The sequence below is a fragment of the Haliaeetus albicilla genome, chromosome 25, assembly GCF_947461875.1.
Source record: "Haliaeetus albicilla chromosome 25, bHalAlb1.1, whole genome shotgun sequence".
NCBI lineage: Eukaryota > Metazoa > Chordata > Aves > Accipitriformes > Accipitridae > Haliaeetus > Haliaeetus albicilla.
In genome coordinates, this window is record NC_091507.1 from 23,852,307 (window position 1) to 23,874,370 (window position 22,064).

The 22,064-nt window shown below is 36.7% G+C and overlaps 1 protein-coding gene across 3 annotated transcripts in view; it reads right to left on the bottom strand.

The window, feature by feature from the left end:
- Nucleotides 1-22,064, bottom strand: part of MYO16 (myosin XVI) — a 393,194-nt gene that overhangs the window by 88,217 nt on the left and 282,913 nt on the right. For all 3 annotated transcript variants that reach the window (XR_011322146.1, XM_069770289.1, XM_069770288.1), the window contains exons 22-27: nucleotides 19,541-19,693; nucleotides 18,729-18,929; nucleotides 9,092-9,167; nucleotides 6,194-6,369; nucleotides 1,647-1,727; nucleotides 1,185-1,390 (exon numbers count right to left, since the gene is read on the bottom strand). Coding sequence is in view for 2 of the 3 variants with exons in the window: in XM_069770289.1 (XP_069626390.1) it covers nucleotides 1,185-1,390; nucleotides 1,647-1,727; nucleotides 6,194-6,369; nucleotides 9,092-9,167; nucleotides 18,729-18,929; nucleotides 19,541-19,693 (893 nt within the window). In the remaining variant the exon portion in view is untranslated. The remainder of the gene's footprint in view (nucleotides 1-1,184; nucleotides 1,391-1,646; nucleotides 1,728-6,193; nucleotides 6,370-9,091; nucleotides 9,168-18,728; nucleotides 18,930-19,540; nucleotides 19,694-22,064) is intronic.

The window sequence follows — 22,064 nt, forward strand, 5'->3', positions numbered from 1 at the left end:
AGGACCAAATCCCTACCAGGAACCACTGTGAGGATTTAATAGTAGAAAAGATTGTGTGTTTATGCTCATGTAATAGTCCCTTGAAGTGTTGAATTTAGTAGTATAGAAACGGCTATTTAGGGATTGCCCCTACCACTTCTGACCATGAAAGCAGCCTGCTTTTCCAAATCTCCCATTATCTGCATCTTCTCCTCAACCTGCCTACATTTCTGGATTCATGCTGCAGCATGAATATTGTGCTAGGACAGAGATGGCTTACCTTTGAAACATGTGGGATTATAAACTCCTATACTCCTGCACTTTTTGAATATTTACAGAATTGCCAGAGAGAATGTGATCCTGTCCAAGCAATAATTTAACATCCACAACTTTTTCAAGAAAGCAACTGAAAGTTTAGACGTATGTAAGCAGCTGGTATTCCCACGCTGGTTTGCAGGAGATAATACATAGGCCAGATCATGACTGCTCAATGTATCCGTCAAGGAGTAGAACATGCAGAGAGAGGAACGTGTGTTGAGTGCATGAGGCTGCTAACCGAACATCTCTTGGACAAGATGGTGCTCTTTCTTTGCTGAAGCGTTTAAGAATGTAAGCGAGCCAAAACCCTAAAACTGAACTGGGGATGGGGGAAAAGAGTTTTCCTTCAGCCAGAAGCGGTGATGCATATCCTTTTGTCTTTTCACATTAATTCAAAATTTCACTCATTTCTAACAACAATAATAAAAATGGAATTGTGGTACGAGCATTAATAACTCATCACCATACAGAAACAAATTCTAGCATATGAAATACAAATACTGAACCATGACACTTACACCAATAAACTTGAAAAATTAGACTATTTCTCCTTCTGCTTTTTAATTACCCGGAGACAACATGCAATATTTGTATTTTATAAATTGTATAAAACCATGAATTATAAAAATATAACTATTTTATGAAGTTGCATTTTTTAAATTGAATACATTTTGCTGATGATCTTTACAAATATATTTCCACAAAGTTCATGACTCATTCAATTAAAAAATAACAAGCCTACACCCCTTGCTGAAGACATAATTTTTCTCGGAAGAAAGTCTGAAAGACTCATCAGCAAAACAACACTGCAAGCACTACCAGAACATGACAGAAAGCTTTGTACCATAGCTAAGAAAAAGGTTTTTATGAAACTTGAAAGAATTTACCTTGACAAGAAGTCTGTGAAAGAGAGACGTATTGGATATCCATGTCGTATGATTTTGACCATGTCTAGGACGCCAATATACTGCAGTTGAGCAGACACATAAAAATTGTCAAAAGTATCTGGCAACTTGGAGTTATTAGGCTTTATACAATGAACAGAATGTGGCGTGCAGTTCTGCAGCTTCCCAATAATATCTGAGAGTGATTTCTGTGGGAAAAAAAATCAGTTATCAATTATTATTGGGCAGCAAAGGAAACTCCTCAACACATATGCTCTTCCTAACTTTTTAACATCATTTTCTCAAACAGCTTGACCTGGCCATGCAAGTGGCTTTCTCAAGCATATGATTTTTCTTTCTTCCATTACAATCTGTAGAGACTAATCCTGCCTTTAAAATTTGGGGTGGGGGGGTGGGGGGGTGGTGAAGGGTTGGTAAATTTCTGCCCAGGAGATGTTCACTAACCCTGAGCTGTATTGCCACGGTGGTTGGGCCACCTCGTTCCAGTCTCTGAAGAAATGAGGATGTTCCTTTCTTTTTCAGTAGCTGTTGGGGAGAAAAGCACACACACAAGAACTTTAACTCAAGATGGGCAGTAAACCTTCATTTTCATTGTTACACAATTGACTAACAAAGGCAAACATTTATACAAATAGTATGTCACAGACAATGATTTGAGTTTCAGAAAGAATTGGGAAAGTGGATAAATATCCTCAAGTATCTGCAGAGCCATGACTGGCAAGCAAGTTTAGATTTCAAAAGCAGCTGTATACTGTTGGAAAGATAAAATACCTTTTCCAAATAACTGGGCAAAGCAATTTGACCTGGAACTCTATTGCAAAAGCAGGACTTGTGCAATACAGTCTGCCTATAAGTAGCATAATTCTGTAACTCTCTGAAAAGGTTCCTTATGTCTTTGGCAGATGCTTAAGTGAGTAAATGTAAGCACAGATCATTAAAAAAAACCTTGAAGGCAAAACAATAGTATTAGTATTAAAAAAACCCTTCTTTCTTCTTCCTACACATGTGAATGCAGTTAACCTGGTTTTCTTTCTTTTTTAACCCATTTTCACCCATTATAGACATAAATTATCAGTAACTTCATGGCTCATTAGAACCAATGTTATCCTATACATCAGGGTTGGGGAAAAAAATTATTTTTTACTGTTCTACTTCCTATCTTAGAGACTAAAATGGCAATAATCATCCTAAAAGTGGCCCCAGAAATTAGGGGGTTTATTAAACTTTCTACAGGAAGGCTGGCAAAATCATTGCATTCCAGGATTTGGCCAAGCTCTAGATTCAAACCTTTGTATCAAGGACAGCCTTTTCACCTCTGACTTTTCCATTGCCCTTCTCCAGTCCATTTATCCCCTAAAACTCCCCTTCTATCAAGTCAGCATGTTCTGGCCTACTCCTGTCTTTTTCCAGTTGCATCAAAAAAGTGTATGTTTCCTCAGCTGGGCCCACTCAAGCCAAATTCCATTTAAAATATTGCAATGCAAGCAATTCTCTACTCCCTATGCTAAACTTTGGAGCTCTTTTTTATTTCAAATCTCACTTACTAGGATGCAGTGAGATTTTAAAGGCAAATTCATCCCCAACTTCAAAACAGGAAAGTAGATCTGCTTGCTGCAGGACTTCTCATAAAAAGAACCATTAGCATGCCAATGACACTTCTCAGTTAAAGTTTACAAAATGATTGAGGACTATAACCAAAATAGTTTTCTCCACTTGACAGATAATGCACTCACACCCCTTCCTCCCAAAAGATCAAGCCACTAGTTCAAGACCATTTCCTGAGTTAATGGAAGAGCCAGGAACAACGCTTTGGGTGCTAAAGTTTCTGCCTGCTGTCCTGTGTTGCACACTTCTTCCCATGGGAAAGAAGTGTTTGGTTCAGAATGAGGGAGAGAAAAGAAACGAAAAAAGGCAAAGACAAAAAATTAATTTAATTAAAACTCTCCAAACTTGGACATCTTTAGCTATGGGCTAAGGAACAAGACTACATCACTGAACCTGTACTTCTCTGTTACCCTCTAATATACAGCTTTACTTTGGAAAATCCTGTACCTCTGATCTACAAAAAAACCCCCAACCATATATGTAAATTTGCTACCTCTGTTAAGAAGCTAGAACCTTCTCCTAAAAAAATCTCTCTTTACCAGCAGAGTATTTAAAAGCTTTAACCAGAAGACATACCAAAAGCTTTGCAATAGATGAGTTCTTCAACTAACAGACAATGAAGCAAAGCGTTCATAAAGAGAAACAACATAAAGTCAATGGAAAGGAAAGCTTCCTGTTAGTGATTGTGCATTCATGTGACTAGACTTCTGCTGTATTAACTCGGAAACCCACTGATTCTTCCAAAGGAAGCGAGGGGAAGGCAAGAGGGCCAAAGTATGCATTAGGAAAAGATTACAGAAAAATAAGGGAGCAAGAGCTGATGTGAGGAAAAGAGAGTTGTGAGAGTATCAGTGAAGATATATTCTATTTTATTTGAAAAGGGGACACAGTCTTCGTAAGTCACAGAGACTTGAGCTGACATCGCCAAATTCCTACAAATCCTTATGTGCTCCAAAATTCTGGCCAGCTATTAGATTTATTCATGTCTATCTTAAGATGGATGCACTCTTTTCTTGGACCCTACTACAAGTAGAGTGGGGAGTTCAAAGAGGTAGACCATCCTTACCTTTGACAACATACTCAAAATCAAGGAAAGAGTCACTTATGGAAAGGTAAACATGTAGATACATGGCCATACACAGAAAAATCTATAATTACATAACCTAGCAAGTAGCTAGGACTGCAGATGACAAGCTGAAAGGGGAGAGAAATCACAACAAACTCTTATCTGACCTCTGAAAGTGTCTACTTCTCTTCGCTGGGTATGGTGGAGTCTAGATGACTACCCATACACAGCAACGTGAATACCTTCCATTTTGTGTTTCTCTCTGCCTACAGAATGATGTATGTTACAACTCAGATTTCAGATATAAAAGTAATGCCAGTCTCTTGTTGATAAATCTTGCCTTAATGTCCCTCTTCCTCCCCCTCCCCCCCCCCTTTTTTTTTCCTTCTTTATCCCCTTTACCCTCAGCATAAACTCCAATAAAAATGCAGTGGTTAAGATTTTCCAACCTGTAGTCATTTTAATTATAAGAAGAAAATGCCACTTACATTGCATTTCCAATTACAGTAACAAAACAACAAAACCAGCATTATTCCAGCCCATCACAGTGGATTTTCAAGGCTATGCTGGAGAAGTGAAGAAATTATTTGGGACAGCGCAGTTATAGATGTGGGCTTGATCCACAGAAAAATTTAAGCACTTACCTACTCCCAGCTCCTGCATCAGGTGCCTATTCCAAAATAACAAGTGTCGCTTTTTTGCCACTGGAACAGCTTAGATACCTGAAGTTCTGCTTCCGTCGTGCAGGGCAGCACAGTACCTTGCTCAAATTAGGCCAGCTTAGTATCTACAAACTTAAGTGGTGTTCTGTCTCACCTGCACAGCTCTTCTCAAAGCCCACCTTTGAGAAGCCAAGCCATCCTTGCCTCTGTGGGCAGATGAAGGATGAAGTTCTTCCCACCTTCCACCTAATACCTTAAAGTTTAGAGCATTTTCACTGCATCTGGAATTTCTGACTTAATTTACCATGATTCCCAAAGGAATCTGAATATGTCTTCTCTCTCTCAAGAGAGTAACTCCAGTTTAAAAGCTATTCTGGACTGGTCAAAAGCCTCATAGTTTCAGAGATCCCAGCTGTGTGGTGTTTCCCCCGGCTTGATAAGGCTTCTAACTTAGACGTGCTTTTCATACTTCCTTCCATGTAAGGGACTAGGATCTTTTTCACAGCCTTAGGAAGCTTCCTCTCTCTAGGAAACTGTTGTTATAGCGGAAAGGCACCTAAAGGCACCTTGTGAGGCCTCAGCTGTTTGCTAAATATAGCCTTAAACCAACACCATTCACTTCACCTTTAGTTTTTCCACTGAGATTACTGACAAGAACAGTAGACAGGAATTATACTACTATCAGCAGGGGTGCTATAAGGAAAGTCCCATTGCTATTCTATGGATGTACTTGCATAACGCCTTCCACAATGACACATGAGAGCACGCTCCTTAATCCCATGACAGAATCAATTTTATGCAGCTGTAAGCCAAAAATAGCCGTAAGATTCAAGAAGCCTGGCGAGGCAGCTGATGTATTGTGAGAACTGCTCGTTTCTTTTCTAGAAGAAGGAGGAATTCCAAAGGTCTGTCAAGAATGGACTCAGCAAATCATGTTACTCCTCCTCAAAAGACAGATGTTCCATGTGACATGAACAATGAATTTTCTGATAGCCTTCAAAGTTCCCCCCCCCCTTTTTTTTAAACTTTTTTTACTGACGTAGCTAGCAGAAGAAGGCACAAGTTCAGAAATGGGGAGAGTTTGATTTGATTTCAAATCAACTGGGAAAATTTACGTGCAAATGACCATTTAACATAACAATGTTTGCCAAAACGTACAGAGTTGATCTTCATACAAAACTACACAAACTATCTTTTGCAAAGCAGAAATCTTCTCAGGTTAACACAATAAAGACACTGAGGTTTTATTTTTGCTCTTCCTATGTCTTAATTTACTTAACTATTCATCATAAAGTCAGCCAAGGAGACAACACAAAGAAGTGTTCCTATACAGCCAAAAACCAGTAATATTGCATCCACTGCTAAGCCCTGGAACCACAAAATCATGGAATGATTCAGGCTTGAAGGGACCTCATCATCTGGCCTAACCTTCTGCTCAGAGAGTCCAAGAAAGAGGCTCTTGAACCAGCATTATTGGTGTTAGTAAATTATAACCTGTTGATTCTCACTACTGCTTTAGTGTTCATATTAAGTACTAAATAATTTTAATAGTTTAATGACTACAGAGAATGAAGCAGAGAACAAGGAGCTTTCAGAAATGACAAAGTAACAGAAAAATCTTCAAGAAGCGAAGAACAGAAAGAGTCCTAAATTCTTACCTTGCTGAGCTCAAAGTATTTCTTTGCTTCTCCACTTGCACAGGCTACCGATGGTTTTTTACTCAGCAAAGCTGCTTTACACCCTTTGATTTTAAGGAAATGATATGGAGGAACAAGTGATCCAGTTTGTGTCAGCTTGGATTGAAACAACTGATTGATGACTACATTTTCACTGGCTGGGAAGAAAAGAAGAAATCAATGTATGAAGATAAAACACAAGTTAGAAAATTATATATATTGTATTTGGGAGTAAAAAGACACACAGTATGAGATAGAATTAAGTAAGTAAACTTAAAACAAGTAGACAAACCAATGAACTATTATATTATGTTAGTTATCAAAGAACATTCAATATCTAAGGATGTCAGCCATCAGTAACACTATTTTTAAACATATTCAGGTCCTGTGCTGAACAAACAGGGCAGAAAACAAAACCTTTCAGACTGTGATCTGTCTAAACTTAACTACTTATGTGATAATCACCCCTGAATTTGTTCCATTACAGCCTCCCAATTTATCCATCTATTAAAGCTATAAAAAAAGATGCATTCTGCGTGACATTTACCTAACATGTAGTATTTAGAAATCATAAAGGCACTTGACAGAAAGAAATTATAGACACTCACTGCACCAAAGAAAAAGAATTACATAAAACACAATATGGGAAGGGATTAATAAAAAAAGGCAAGGTGAAGGGCAGAACTGTGGCAAGCTGGGTTCACATTTCTCTACATCAAGACCACACTCACAAACATTTACAGGAAAAAGACAACACCATACATATGTTTGATGCACTGGCGATAATTAGTACAAAACAGATACACTTCCAACAGGTTTTTAAAAAATAAAAATCTGAGTTTTAAGACAAATAGGATACTTTATACTAATTTCAGTCAAATTATCCTTTATGAGATTATGGTCGTGGGCTTTTTAAGATGGACATGGTAATTACATGCTGCTTGTACTGCCACAGCACCTATAAGCATTAAAAACCTGTTGTGTGATACATCCTTAACCATCCTTAATTTTTATTAGTTTTTTTTTAAGAACTAACAAACTGGCATTATGATCACACCCATCATGTGAATAAAACAAACAAAAACCCAGAAAGATGAATGGGATAAGCATCATGAATAATGTCATTAAGTTTAGCACAGCAGGTAGAAATCTTCAGTTTGCTCTTTATTAGCTGTCTAAAGGTATACTACTAGATGCTTAAATGCAACAGATTTCTCTCCCTTTTTCTGTGGAGATTACTATTCCTTACTTAACAGGAGTAATAAAATTATGAGGAAAATAGTAAAGCAGATACTTGAAACAATTTCAGCACAATCAGCGGACATAGTAAACCTCCGTATTTTTAAAGTATGGATAAATATAGTAAGTAGCATTAGGAAAGGCATTAAAATTATGTCCTTCAAATTAAAACAGATAAAACCTATGTCAATAGTCTCTCCTGATTTATTTGTTGGACAGGTATGTTCCACATTCTTACACATATATGCAAATTACTTTAATGTTCTTAGCATAATTAAAAGTTTTGATTAAGGAAACTAAATTCAATGAAATCAAAGGAAGCATGTACTTAAGGTATATTACAGAACTTATGAAACTGACCTTAAAGGAAGTATGTCAGTGATAATCAATAGGTTTTAAGCCTAAGTCACTTGAAAAAGGAGGAACATAGCCCTTAAATGACGGACGTGCTTGTAAATATTCTGCCTTCAGAATGTTTCCATTAATTGTAATTGTTATTATTATGACTTCTTAATTATATATACACTCACTTTCAGCATATCAAACATTTTATATCCAATCCAATCCTCCATTCTTCCCTTTTAACAGTTGCACAGGTGATTACACAAAATTTTTGCATAATGAAAGTGCAAAAAGGAGACTGTGGGAGAATGGAATAATGCTCTCTCGTAGAACATAATGGAAGTTGCCATACCTTCTTATACTCTTTGGCAGATTATCATGTACATTCCAAGTAGTGAGAACTGAAATGTCTCTAGAACTATGATCAATAGGATTATATACAAAATCAATTCTTCCATTTCTTTCTTCAACCTTAATGTACACTGTTTGCCCTTAAAATGCATCAATTATTTTACTAGGGAGTTTAGCTAATTTCACAGTAAAATTGCTAAAAAACAATACATTGTAACAGCAGGGCTGATTTGGAATACAAATGAGCTCCAAAAGACCTCTATTTCTATGAAGGAAATGTAAGTATATAATATATTAAATGAAAGACTCTGCAGTGGTTGGCGAAAAGACAAACATCTCAGGATACACTGACATTTCCCCAAGGAAAATGTTTTTTCTTCACAGAAAGGGTAAATGATAGAGGTTTTTAGTAATCTAATTATGAATCATTAATTAATAAACTGGGATACATTATTATTAGTTGTAATTATACAATATGCACATGGAAAGGTATTTAATTTTGTATTTCAATGGACATTTGTTTCTATTCACTGAAAAACATAAGAACGCCCACAAGTTCCTGCTTTTAGAAAGGTAGTCAAGCAGTGAAGTGCATCCCACTGCAGTCTCTATGATTTTGGGAGCCTTATTTCTTTTCCCTATTTTCTGGGGTTTATTTCTGTTTAATTCATACTCAACAACTTCTTTAAGTCATACTCATCTATCACACTATACCTTCTTGTTCTTTCCATCACACCACATGATGAAGATGCTTTATGTTCATGAATTCCAAAAGCTTTCTAAATTAGATCAAATTTCAAACAACGCATACATACTTCAAAAAGATGAGGGTGACTTTTTTATGTGGAAATAAAATGTATACCAATTTCTCTTAAAAACTAAAATGAAAATTAAAGTCAAGTCATATCTTGATTTTCAACAACAGTAACCACAAAACCATTTACTTACTTTTCATTACAAATACGAGATTTTGTGAAAGGGAATCTTTATTTTTTTCTATCGCACCAGCAATTTCATAAGTAACCTATAATAAAATATTATGACATCATTAATAATGACCAATGTATCTTTTAAAAATCTTACAGCAGTAGAAATGAAGCTATGTTTTTTTCCATTCAACAGTTAAAGGCTGGCACCAGGTAGTGTCTTTTGTTCCTTTCTTGGTGCCAACAATACTAACCAGAAGCATTGGTTGTTGAACACTGTGTGTCTCTGCAAGCATACAGAAATTTCATCAGAAAGATTCTAAAACATTTCCACAATGCAAGACTTTGACTCAAAAGTGTAGTGTAAAGCAGAAGTAAGTGACCTAAACATCACCTTCCCTGTAGGATGAGCAAGTCACTCCCAGATCACACAGCTCCTTGTCAAGGGGAAACTGTCCACACGGACCAGGACAAAACACTCATGGAGCAATCTGAGTCCCAGCTCACACCCAAGACAAGTTCCAGACATTTACAAGACAAGTTCCAGACATTTATATGTCCTTTGGAGGCAAGTTCAGTCTATAGGCTATGTACAAATCCCATTGACCTTTCTAACAACTATGCACATAAGGATTTTGGATCACCTTAGTTGCCTGATGTTGTAATTTCAAGAGCAGATAGTTGGATTGTCACTCCATCTGTCATCAGACTGCAGATAAACTCTAACACATGTGCTGGGCACTCAGAGAAGCAAGCAAAACACAAGGCTCTAGCCAGAGTTCCTGAGGGTACATCCAAACTGAAGAAATATGACCAAGTGGCTGTTTTAACACTGAGCCCATCCCAGGTGACACTGTATAGAAAAGCAGCACTAAGACAAAAAAGCAGTCACTGAGCCCAGGGTTTTTTTTTTTTTTTTTTGTTTGTTTTTTTGTTTTTTTTTACTTTTTATGGGGATGGAAGACAAACAACTAGTTCATTTACAGGCTTTAGATATAAACGGCTCTGGCTTGCATGGTAGTAGAACCAGAAGGGAATTTTTAAGTTAAAGAGTATGAAAATTATAGATCGTAGTACCTCCAACATTAGGCAAACACTTAACGGGAACTTCTTAGAATAGTTTGGGTTTATTTACCTTGTGACCATGTTTCTATCTAAAGCCTTTTTTAAGTTTTTGTTGGATCAACATCCTAAATACCTTAGATATTTGGGGAAATTTTATCCTTGTATATTTAGCAAAGCTGTAAATATATAATTAAGATTAGTAATACTAATCAGTGCACTAATTTTGTTTTCCATTGTGTCATCTGACAATTAAGTAATGCTACCTTCCTCACAAAGGAGATTATATGACTTGGATGTGTATAGTCCGTTATAGTTAGTAATTGTCAAATGAAGTAATTAGTATGGCATCTGACACAGAAAAGGTGTAACAATAGAATTACGTTCTTTTCCATGACAGATGCAATGTTTTGTGATTTTCTAATTGCACCTCCTAAGAACATACAACATAGTTAGCAAACTATTAGAATAATTTAAGTGTACTACTCAATGCTTTTAGTGTACTTGAAGTAAATGTTCTACCATACTGGTCCATAAAAGATTATTAACAGAACTTATTCGACAAATCCATAATGCCAGTTCCTAACTGAGTGTCTTAGGCTTTGACTAAATTGGAAGAAGAGAGTTAGTATTGGTGGGAAGAGTAGGTAAGTATAGCAGTGGGAGATACTGTACTATGATTAAGTGCCTAGACTGAAACAGGGAAAAGTTTCAGTACTGGTGCTGGTATAATACATCACCAACTTCTAGAACTATATTCATAAGGCATCTCTCGTATTACATAAAATACATGAAAATTAGCAGGATTCCCTTTTATGAAGAAACTGCTAACTCTCTAACAGTTTTCCCATAGACTTGGTAAATTAATTCACTGCCTGAAGTAATGAAAACTGACTCAATGAGGGTTCCATATTCATTGCCAGTCCCACAAAAGACAGAAAGAAAGAAGTTCTCTTCTAGCTGCCAATTTTGTTAATTTAATCCTGCCCTCATCAGAGATGCCAACCAGCATAGCACTTTGCCTAAAGCACATATATTTCCCTCAGTTTTCTTCCACTGGGTTTCTAAAGTAAACCTGGCCAAAACTCTGCACCGATTGGCACTCAAAGACAGTGGATAGTTATTCCAAGGAGACAAAAACCAAACAAACATTGTATAATTCAGACAGGAAATGTGCACTTGCTTAGGTCATGGTTCCAGTATTACGAAACATACTCCTTTTTCTAACTTCTATTTATTGCAGCTGTTTGCTCTATCTTGATTTACATGATGAAATCTTTGGGGTAGACAATATGTAAACCTATGCGTCTGTGTTAACCAAAGGAAATGAGATCTTTAGATACTATCTCAACTAGAACTATTTTTATTAAAAAGGAAAATAGTGTGCAGTTCCACACTGCATTTTATTTCATTAAAACAGATTAAAACATGAAAGGGATTGGATTTGCTTTCCTTCTTGATTTACGTTCAGAAAGGAAGAGAGCTTAACCTAAGCACAGTGGCAGTGGAGCAGGCCAAATGTTCACGTAGTCCTGGATATTTAGGGAAAAATATTGAGGAATACTTCCACTCTGCCTCCTACCAATTCCCCTCTCAGCTTCCAGGGCTCTGCCCATGGGGAAGCTCTTGACCTGCAGTCTGTGTCTCATCTCTGAGTTTAAGACCTCTTGACTGATGTTTCCTCCTCAAGTCTCTGTTACCATGTCCTGGTTTCAGCTGGGATAGAGTAAATTTTCATTATAGTAGCTGGTATAGTGTTATGTTTTGGGTTCAGTATGAGAAGAATGTTGGTAACACAATGGTATTTTCAGTTGTTGCTCAGTAGTGTTTAGACTAAGTCAAGGATTTTTCAGCTTCTCATGCCCAGCCAGCAAGAAGGCTGGAGGAGTACAAGAAGTTGGGAGGGGACACAGCTGGGACACCTGCTCAAACTGGCCAACACGGTATTCCATACCGTGTGACATCATGTCTAGTATATAAACTGGGGGGAGTTGGCCTTAGGGGGGATCACCGCTCGGGAACTAACTGGGCATCGGTCAGCGAGTGGTGAGCAGTTGCACTGTGCATCACTTGTAAAATCCAATCCTTTTATTATTATTATTATTATTGTCATTTTATTATTGTTATTATCATTATTAGTTTCTTCCTTTCTGTTCTACTAAACTGTTCTTATCTCAACCCACGAGTTTTGCTTTTTTTTTTTTTTTTTTCAGATTCTCTCCCCTATCCCACTGGGTGGGGGGGAAGTGAGTGAGTGGCCGCATGGTGCTTAGTTGCTGGCTGGGGTTAAACCACAACATTCCAGAACTCATTAATATTTTTAGCATCTCTAAAACTCTGTGGCAAGGAGTTTCACTAGTTACTAGCTATGTAAAAAAATACCTAATTTTATTTGTTTTGAACCTGTTTTCTGGTCATTTAAGTTGGCATAGCTGGTTTTACTATCATGAGAAGTAGCAGATACAAAGAGGTAAAAAAACAACACCCAGAAAACAGGAGGTTCACACACCAAATGTGCACAGAGCTAAGTTTGGGAATTGTATGTTCCTCTTATTTTCTTACATACTTTTGCCTCTTTGCTTCATTAATTATCCTCATGCCACTCCATTGTACATATTCTCTTCTGAACTGAAGTATCCCCCCTCATAACATCTGACTTTGGTAAGGGACTTTAAGTAAGTTTATTGGATTTCCCTATATACTTTATCAACAGGGCCACCTTTACACATAATTTTCATCAATTCCTTCAAATACTCTTTTTTGTAAATAGATTTCATATCTTGTGACAGGCCAAAAGCACTCATGGTTAATGGCAGATCCAGCAGGAACTGTAAAAAAAGCTAGGAAAATGCGACCTGGAATGTTAAGGTTGATTTGGCTGCATTCACAGTTAAAAGGGAAAACGTTACTATTTTAATAACAAAATGTAACTCAGAAACTCACAGTTTTGCATGTGTTGTTAATTCTACTTAGTAAGAAAATAATCAGCTCATATAGTTAAAAGAGAAATTTTTGAGAACATGTCCAAGGAGAATTTCAGTGCACAGATGGTCACTTGCAGTTATTAATTTTCTGCCAGTACTTAAATGTGAGTGACAGCATTTAAGTGCTTGAATGTGCCATTTGGGGGGGGATCACTGGGCTTCTCACCCTCCAAAAACAACTCTTGCTAAGCAGTGGGTGAAGTAAATAATTTTATGCAGTCTATAAAGTCTTATTCTAACAGATAGAAACACTAGCATATTGAAACCAGGAGATATTTAGCAACAAAATAGGAGGGTGGGGGGAAGTGTTCTATTATTTTCTCCTGCAAGTGAAAGTCCAAACTCAAGTATACTTAAAGAAAGAAAGAGAGAGAGAGAAAGGGAGAAAAAGCATGACTATCTTGTCTGCGTGAAAAAGAGGATCTTTGTCAAGTAACCTTTATAGGCCTTGGTACAGCTTAGACTAGACTGATTTGATTGTTATGTCTGGGGATTCAGCCTGGGGAAAAAATAGAGAAAATGAAAGCATCCTTATTGATTACTCCATCTCCTTTTGTCTTTTGATTTAGTGGTTCAGTTTCAGAGTCTGCCTGGGATATATAAGGCATTTCAGGAAGACTGCCTTGGTGAAGGTGAGCTGACAGCTGAGAGGTATTTTTGAAATGCACATAGCTGAGAAATGGAACCAACATTGATCTGCACTTAAAGGACATAATATGCACTGGTTTATACAGCAAAGTTGGTCGTTAGGTCTGACTCGTTTATTACAGTACCGTAAATCAAAACAGTGGCAAGGCAAACAGCAACAAGGGGCTTATCTGATTTGTAAATTCCAGTATAAATTTAAACTGCAGAAAGCTTAAATTATGATGACCTGTTATTCAGATTACATTAACAATGGGGCAAATAGCTCATTACCTCACACTGGTATGTTAAATACCACTACTAGGTAAAGTTGTGACTTCTGGCATTTTGCTAAGACAACATATTTCTGATTTACTTATTGATATGTTAATTCTTCCACTAAATTAAAAAAAAGAACTTTCAGTCTTTGAGAAAGTTTGGTGATGGAATGTTACTCATCAAAAATCACGACTATCAGTACAGCTGACAGTTCAGAGATATAATTCATGTGAAGCCCTTCATTACATTAGAGCCCACAACGTAAATATTGATGTTACCAATAAAAGCACCTAGAAATTCAGTATTACACATTCTTGGTATAGTTTCAGCTGAAGGTCAGATGCATTGACCAACTGCACCCATAAAACACTTTTCTTCCTCAAGGCAAGCTTGCAGCGTGCAGCATGGAATCAGCCTGCCTCTCCTCTCAGGGTGCTGCCAGGCAGACAGTCCCTGTGAAAAGCAGCTGAGAATAGCCACATTCATGTTAGGCACCAGAAAAAAAGCAATGCCCCAGATGAGCAGAATTTTTCCAGAAGAGATCAGACTGCCAGTGTTCAGGGAAATGTGTTAAACAACCTTCAGATAAAGCCTTCCACTAGGATTTTTTTTCAGTCATACAAAACCTAAATCATTTTTTTTCTACCTTCTGCCTGAACAGAACAGATAAGCTTTTTGTCTTATAGCACTCAGATACCAAGACATTAAATAGCTCTTAGAAGAGACTCATGTGTCAAGGCATTGTAGGATTCTGTTCAGCTGCAAAATTGAAACTGGGAGATAAAGTAAAATACTTGATATGATCAAGTGCTAATGTTCACAGTGGCCTTTGCTGAGCATGTGTTCATATAATTAACAACTGTATTATACTGCTCATGCAGAAAAAGACAGATTGAGTGTTGCACGGGCATAATAGTAAAATTCAAGAGAAATGAATAAAAAGTTTTCTTTCTTTCACAGCATCACTCTTGTCACATTTGTGTAATACAGTATTCTCCCTCAGCTTCCACTGAAAAATCTCACCCGTGTTGATTTCTTCTATGTGCAAAAGCTTACTTGTGCATACTGTTTTCCCCTTTTACTCCACTTTCTTAATTCCAAAACAGTATAGAAAGTAAGAAAAAAATCAAAGGTCTCTCGGAATGATATACATACAGATTTTCTTAGAGCATTGTTTTTGCCAGAAATTCAAGTACGGATTCCAAATTCTTTAGGATTTTTTCCCTTACACATTACTCTGAGCCTTTTCTTCCCATATGCCTTCTTAGGCTCACTTTGACCTCATGTTTTCTTTTTTTCACTTCCGACCTATTATCTCTACTCTATTCTCTCAGTACTGCCTTTTCTGGAATGGTCTAAGGCTAATTAGGATTGGGACAACAATACGGTATGTGTAGTCCTAGGAAAAGCTACTGAGCACAAAACATAAGGGAATGGGCAATACCTGACAACGCATGACAATAATCAATCAAGAAGACTTGATATTGGAGGGAAAGATAATTTTTCTATGACTATCCTGACATAAAAGATTAAGATATGAACATGTTAGAGGTCTTTAAAACTGGACACATCTGTATCAGCTGTAATTCTCTCATAATATAAAGCTAGAGATATCTGTTTTGTTCACAAAAGGCTGTCTGTCAATCTCAATTAAATATAGAGAAGAGGTCTCTTCAGTGAGGCAGTATTTTTAACAGCTGCATTTTCCAGTATAACTGCACTTATGAGCTGCTAAAATAGCTACTGTGTCTGAGTAAAGATATGAACCCAATTCTTTCTTGACTTTGAGCTACATACGTAAACTACTGATGAAAAGGAGCCTAAATTACAAGGCTCTGTATGAGATTCATACCAGGGCAAACACAGAATATTAGCTTTTTTTTGCTCTAAATTACTTGGAGTAGCAGCTGTTTCACACTGGCTGTGAACTACATTGCTGTTACAACTTTTGTTACCCAGAGAAATCAGGACGTCTGCCTTTACCCTCTGTTTAACATAGATCCTGTATTCAGTGGGACCTCCTCCACAACCACCAGCCTAGACACATCACCCAAACAGAAATGATTAAGCCTAGAAGTGAAAAATTTCATGTTCAACTACCTGTCACATTTTACTGGTAACTCTTTTTCCACCCTCCGGGTCTGATTCATCTTTCAGTTATGTAAATAATGGGAAGATTTATCAAGTTAAAGGAGTACAATCAGTGAAACATTGTGGTGAGTGAGAATAAAATCAAGCCCCCTTGTTTTAAATTTGGGAATCTCTGAAGGTAGCAATGCAGAGATAGATGGCTTCATACTTCACTTACTTTAGACTCACTTAATTGATATCAGACTATTAAAATGGCTCTCAAAACCTGCCAAACGATACTGTTATATGAAATTCTTATTTTTGAGTGCCAATAAAATCTGATTAATTTAAAAGCCTGATCCTTTAACAATTTTCATAAAGCATAAATCACAAATGACTTCTTATAGAAGCTACTAAATGTAGTAATAGCACAATCTAAAGAACAGCACCAGCAGTTTTAAGATCCTATTTTTTCTTATTCAACTTAGGAAGACATACTAGTCTACAAATAAACTCAGTGTGTCATTATTTTGTACAGTAACGCTATCATCAGATTTTATGTAAATACACATCATAAATCACTGGAAATGTCAATCTATGATAGCTAGGTAACAGTTCCATGAGATAACAAAAATGCAAGTGTCTTTAAGGATTTTGCTCAATCACTGTTGAAATAAGGAGAGTCAAGCACTTGCATGGAACTTTTCTGTTTTGGCAGGGCCAAGCAGTTTACTGTCATAAGGATGCAAAACCAACCTGACTGGACTAGTTCCTTGGCCAATGTAAATCAAAGGATCTCCACTGACTTCAAAAGAATGTGTCAATTTACATTACTTGGAGAGCTGTCTATTTGTTCATACTTTTAGATTAAATGTCATTGCTATTATTAGGAAAAGGTCAAACCAAGTGTCTATGTTACCAAAAAAAATATGTAAACAACCATGGAAGGCTAAAACACACGTTAATGAAAAGCATACTCCTTACCACTCACAGCTTAACTTTCAGAACTAGGCACATGAAACTTTGACCTTAACACATCTTCCTACTAAGTGCTTCTTCAGAGGGCAAGACAAACATTTTTTTTCATTTTGAAAAAATGTGCTTATTATTCTGGTTGTGATTTTAATGCAGCTGCCTTGATGCTGCTTCCATGTCAGTTTTTTGGTGTATGGAACTTTTAGAGCTATTGTGATAAATTTTTATAACTACAACAGCACTCCCTGAAAAAATATTTACCTAACAAGTATAGAACAGATTTATAAATGAAATTAGATGTGTGGAGTCCACAGTCAGTTCCTAACTCTATCACTTTAAGTCCTAGTAGGTTTCACAAAATCTTCATTGTGCTGTTATCTAACCACTGCGTGCCCGCATTCCTACTGAAAAGTCCCAATAGTGAAGGTATTCAAACCACTTAACTTTGGCAAATAAATTGAGTCTAAGTAGAGGGTCTGATGATGAAAGAAGAGCCTCCAGGGAGTTATTCAGAGTATTTAGGTTAGGAATTTAAGCACTGCCCAAATAGTCTTGATCCCTTCTTTAATGACCACATTTCTATCATTGGGCAGGAACAAATTTGCCTGCATCAGAACACTACTCAACACTTCCATAGACTTCATTTCCAAATGAGGAGCCACAAAATAGACCTTCCCCCCTTTATATTGCTGTAAAGGACCCTAATGTGGTTAAAGAAGCCTGTGCATGCACATTCCAACCTCTCATCTGTTCTGGAAAGTTCAGGGCATATGACAGAGCCAGCAAGTCTTTTTTTGGTGACTTGGAGACAAGTCTTGAACACACCTTTTAAGAGTGGAAATTTTGGAAAAATAATAATTAAAAGCCAGCACTGTATTGTGCCCATACAATCTACATTCATGAGCTCATTCCAAATACCATGCTTTGAACAGAGACAAGTGGCAGCATGTCAGATTAAACACAGAAGGGCCAATCTGTCAGATTATCCCTTTAAACACACACCTATTTCGCTTGCTTTGGGCTGCAGGTGGTTGTGGAGACAATGTGAAAATGAGGGAGTATCGGAAAGCAAAGGGTGAGAAGCCTATTTAAACAGAATCGATTATGCTTTTCCAGTGAACATTGCAGGAGGGGAAATGCAAAACATTCATCCTGTTTTACAGCCATATTTAGAGACACTTAGCATGTTCTGAAATTTTGAAGAAAAGAAAGGAAAAAAAATATATTTGATTATGATTACTAACCAAAAACCATAGGGTTTCTTTTACCAGATGCATGCTGGTATCCACAGTATCTACATATATGGCACAGTATCTACAGGGAACCTATACTGTTCTGGAAAAAAATCTGAAAGCAATGAGACAGCCAACTAAAACAGCATTAAACACTTATGCTGAGGTATCTGAATCACTCCCTTCTTCATGAAGTGCTTACAATGAAGATACAATTTAGGAGCCAGAATTAGGTAGCCCAAATACTGCATAATATGATACAAAGTACAGATTTTATACACTAGATACTGCATTCAGATTCTAAGTTGTCCTCTGAAAATTCATCACTAGAAAGTGAACTGTTATTTATAGCCAGGAGTTGGAGAAGCCATGCGGAATTTTTTGCTTACTCTTTTTCATTAATTGTGTGTAATCCATCATTCAAACAACTTACCCTCCCAGCATAATGCATAACAGTGAAGGTGGAGCCCTGATCCTTTGGGGCAAGGTTACCATTTCCATCTTTTGTGGAGGAGTATACTGCATTTGTGTCTGATGTATCCAGGAAGGACTGAATGCGTTTAGAAAAACTCTGTTCCACTGACCAAATAGATTGGCTTTCTTCATCCAGCATTGACAAAAAGCCTGATGGTTTCTGAAATGAAAAATAGATTTTTCTCGTCTTATACAGGAGCAATAGATTTTCAGTTGTTCCTTGTAGAGTAATACAGCTTGTAATTTAGTAAACAGAAACGTGTATCACCTCAAAGAAAAGGAAAAAATGGTTAAAATATTCCGATAAGTCTCCAAGGCTAGGTACATCAGATAATTCTGCAAGAAATGTAGGGAATACTATTTCAGTTGCCAAAACTAATGATATCTTTTAGGAAACTGATTGGGCTACTTCCTTCTTAGAATTTATACTCCAGAAGTCAGCTCCAGGCACAAAAGGAACTGTCAGGCTTACAACAGAGACTCGTCAGTCCTACAGCTGCATTAAGGACGTTGCATGATACACAGATGCTACGCATGGATCAGTAGGGGCAAGGAGTTTCTGTAACGTCTCCTTCAACCCTGGACTGTCACACATCTCTGTTAGCCCTTGAGCTAAGAGGGCAGTTACGACAGCTCACTCTATGGTCTCTTTGGACCCATAACCTTCTCTACAGATTCATGAATCAGAAAATGCAGGCAAAAGTTTGTACTAGTCTAACATGTAGAGACTGTGTATAAATATATATGGTGTAAAATGGATCTGGAAAATACCTGAAAGAAAAAATCCAAGGCTGCAGTATGGTTACCAGGAGAATACACAGTTTCCATGGCAACTCCCTCTTGTACACATTCTGCTTGCTCTTGTAGGAAAAGCACTTCATTGATGTACTGGTGTATCTTCTCATTGGTCATGTTGACACACAGCTATTGTATAACCAAGAAAAAAATGAGTATTAGAAGTTTACTGCATAATTCATCGGTGTAGGTTTTACTGCATGTCTAATATTGAATTTGATGAAATGTCAATCCACAACATGTTATCTCTTGGTAGACCATAGATTAGCAAGACCCCCGCGAAATTTACATTTTAACAGCTATTAGCATTAAATTGGGAATAAACAGATTTCTGCCTGCACAGTTCATCGTGAATTCCACATAAGAATCATCCAATACCAGCATTGTCAAATACAGTGCAAATTTACAATAATTCCATTGATTGAAGTGGGATGACTCTATATATAAATTGGTACACTTAATACTCTTCTGCAGTTTATATTCAGGAAGATTACACAGATGCAATGTGCTTTTAGAAAAAATAACTACATATTTGGTTAAGATCCCAACTGTCTGGTTAGTTCAATATTAACAAAGACATTCAAACTCTGCTTCCACATATGATGTCACTGAAGTCTAAAGCAGTCTCTGAAGAACTCATTGTGTTTTGCCCAAATATGTTATAAACACCTACGGACATTTTACTAGATGCTTCTCTCCATTTTATTGATATTCTAAGGGAAGGCTGGCAAGAAAACGGTCTTCAATAGAATAGTTCAAAGTTTGAAGAGATAATTAATACAAAAGACTCTCAAATATTTTGACTGCCTTGTAGGAGGTATAGTGCCACTTTTGCAAAATAAATAGTTTAATAGGAACCTGATTTTCAATTAAAAACAGGTGGGAATTGTATTAGCTTATTTGGGACCTTTTGTATTTTATTCAAAACTCACGATCTCCAAAAAGTAAATATTTAATAATTTTGTGGAATAAATGTTTTAACTATTTTATTTCTATTAAAGTGCAAAATTTAGTGGAAAATTCTAAAATGTCCTCCAATGCTATACTACCTATCACTAAGAAATTAAGAAAACAGAAACTCCTAAAATGGTGGAAGAACCCTTTATATAAGGAATGATGCAAGGAATGCTTGCATGCAGTCTCTTTTCAGACTAAACTAGTCACATACTTGTTTTGGCCATAAACTGTATCTTCCATGAATGAAGTGTGTAAAAGCAATTCCATCAGCATGTTAAAAAATATGAAATATTTAGATCAAAACTACATGGCTTGACATCCAGATGAGGGAAAAGAACCCAAGTAATGTTTAATAGTTGCCTGAATTTTCCATTAACACCTCATGCTAGTACAGTCAACTTGCACTTGCTACATACTGAAATAGACTAGTATGAATAACAGTAAGAAGAAATAAAACAAAACCCCATTTTATAACCAAATGTGTGTTATTAACTGTCTTTACTAATGCTTGATAGTGCAGACAAAAGACAGCCTCAAGTAAATCCACTGTTTTTTAAAAGTGGGATTTCTAAAGATTCAGGTTGTTATTTTATCAACAATGAAAGTATACAACTGACTTACACTATCTACTTCTTTTCTGGAAAAAGACAGCTTTTTAAACTTTGTGGCAGGCAAAATGTGCTTTACTGATCACTTTTCCAATTCTAATTACAAGATTTCAGAAGCTTCGTAACATCATTTTAGAAGACAGACATAACATTACAGGCTTATACTTCACAGGGTATGTAAAGGCTTAAAATGATGCATGCTGTGTATACCTTTATTTGCAAATGAGTTAGAGAACCATGTTGTTTAACTTTACACAGGTATATTTTACCATAAGAAAAGTTGACAAAATCACTATAAACTCAAGCTTTTGTTTTATCATCTGCCAATCTCCTAAAATACATAAAACCAATACATGTACTCAAGGACCTGGCTGTGCAGCATATTAAACTATTCAAGAAGAATTAAAAAGATCTGATAAATAGCACTGGTTTTAACTGCCAAAAGTAAGAGGTGTATTATTTTGTTAAAACTCATACATAACATGCTGGGCTGGTAAAGAAAAAAAAAACATTTATAAATTCCACTGATCAGTATATTATGGCATACATTGGTGTGCTTTTTAGAAATATAAGGAACGCTGTCATTCAGATCGGCAGATTTGCCATAATGACAGTAAAGTTATGCAAACCAGACCAGAAAGCGAGCTCAAGCGCTTATACACACTGCAAGCTGCTCCAAAGCTGCACTCTCTAGCAGTGGCTGTGAGTAACAGCTCTGTAGAACGTGAACCAGCAGACCAACCACGGGCTGCTGAAAAGCAAGACATTCTGACCGTATCTTTCTCCATTTCAATGTTTTATACAACCTGCTAGGAAAAAGTAATAATGTTCAAAAGCTTGACACAGGTTGGCATAATAATTAAAACAGCTGAAATGTAGGAATCAGATGAAAATGAACTAAACCAGCTTTGCTAACACAACTTTTTTGCTCCACG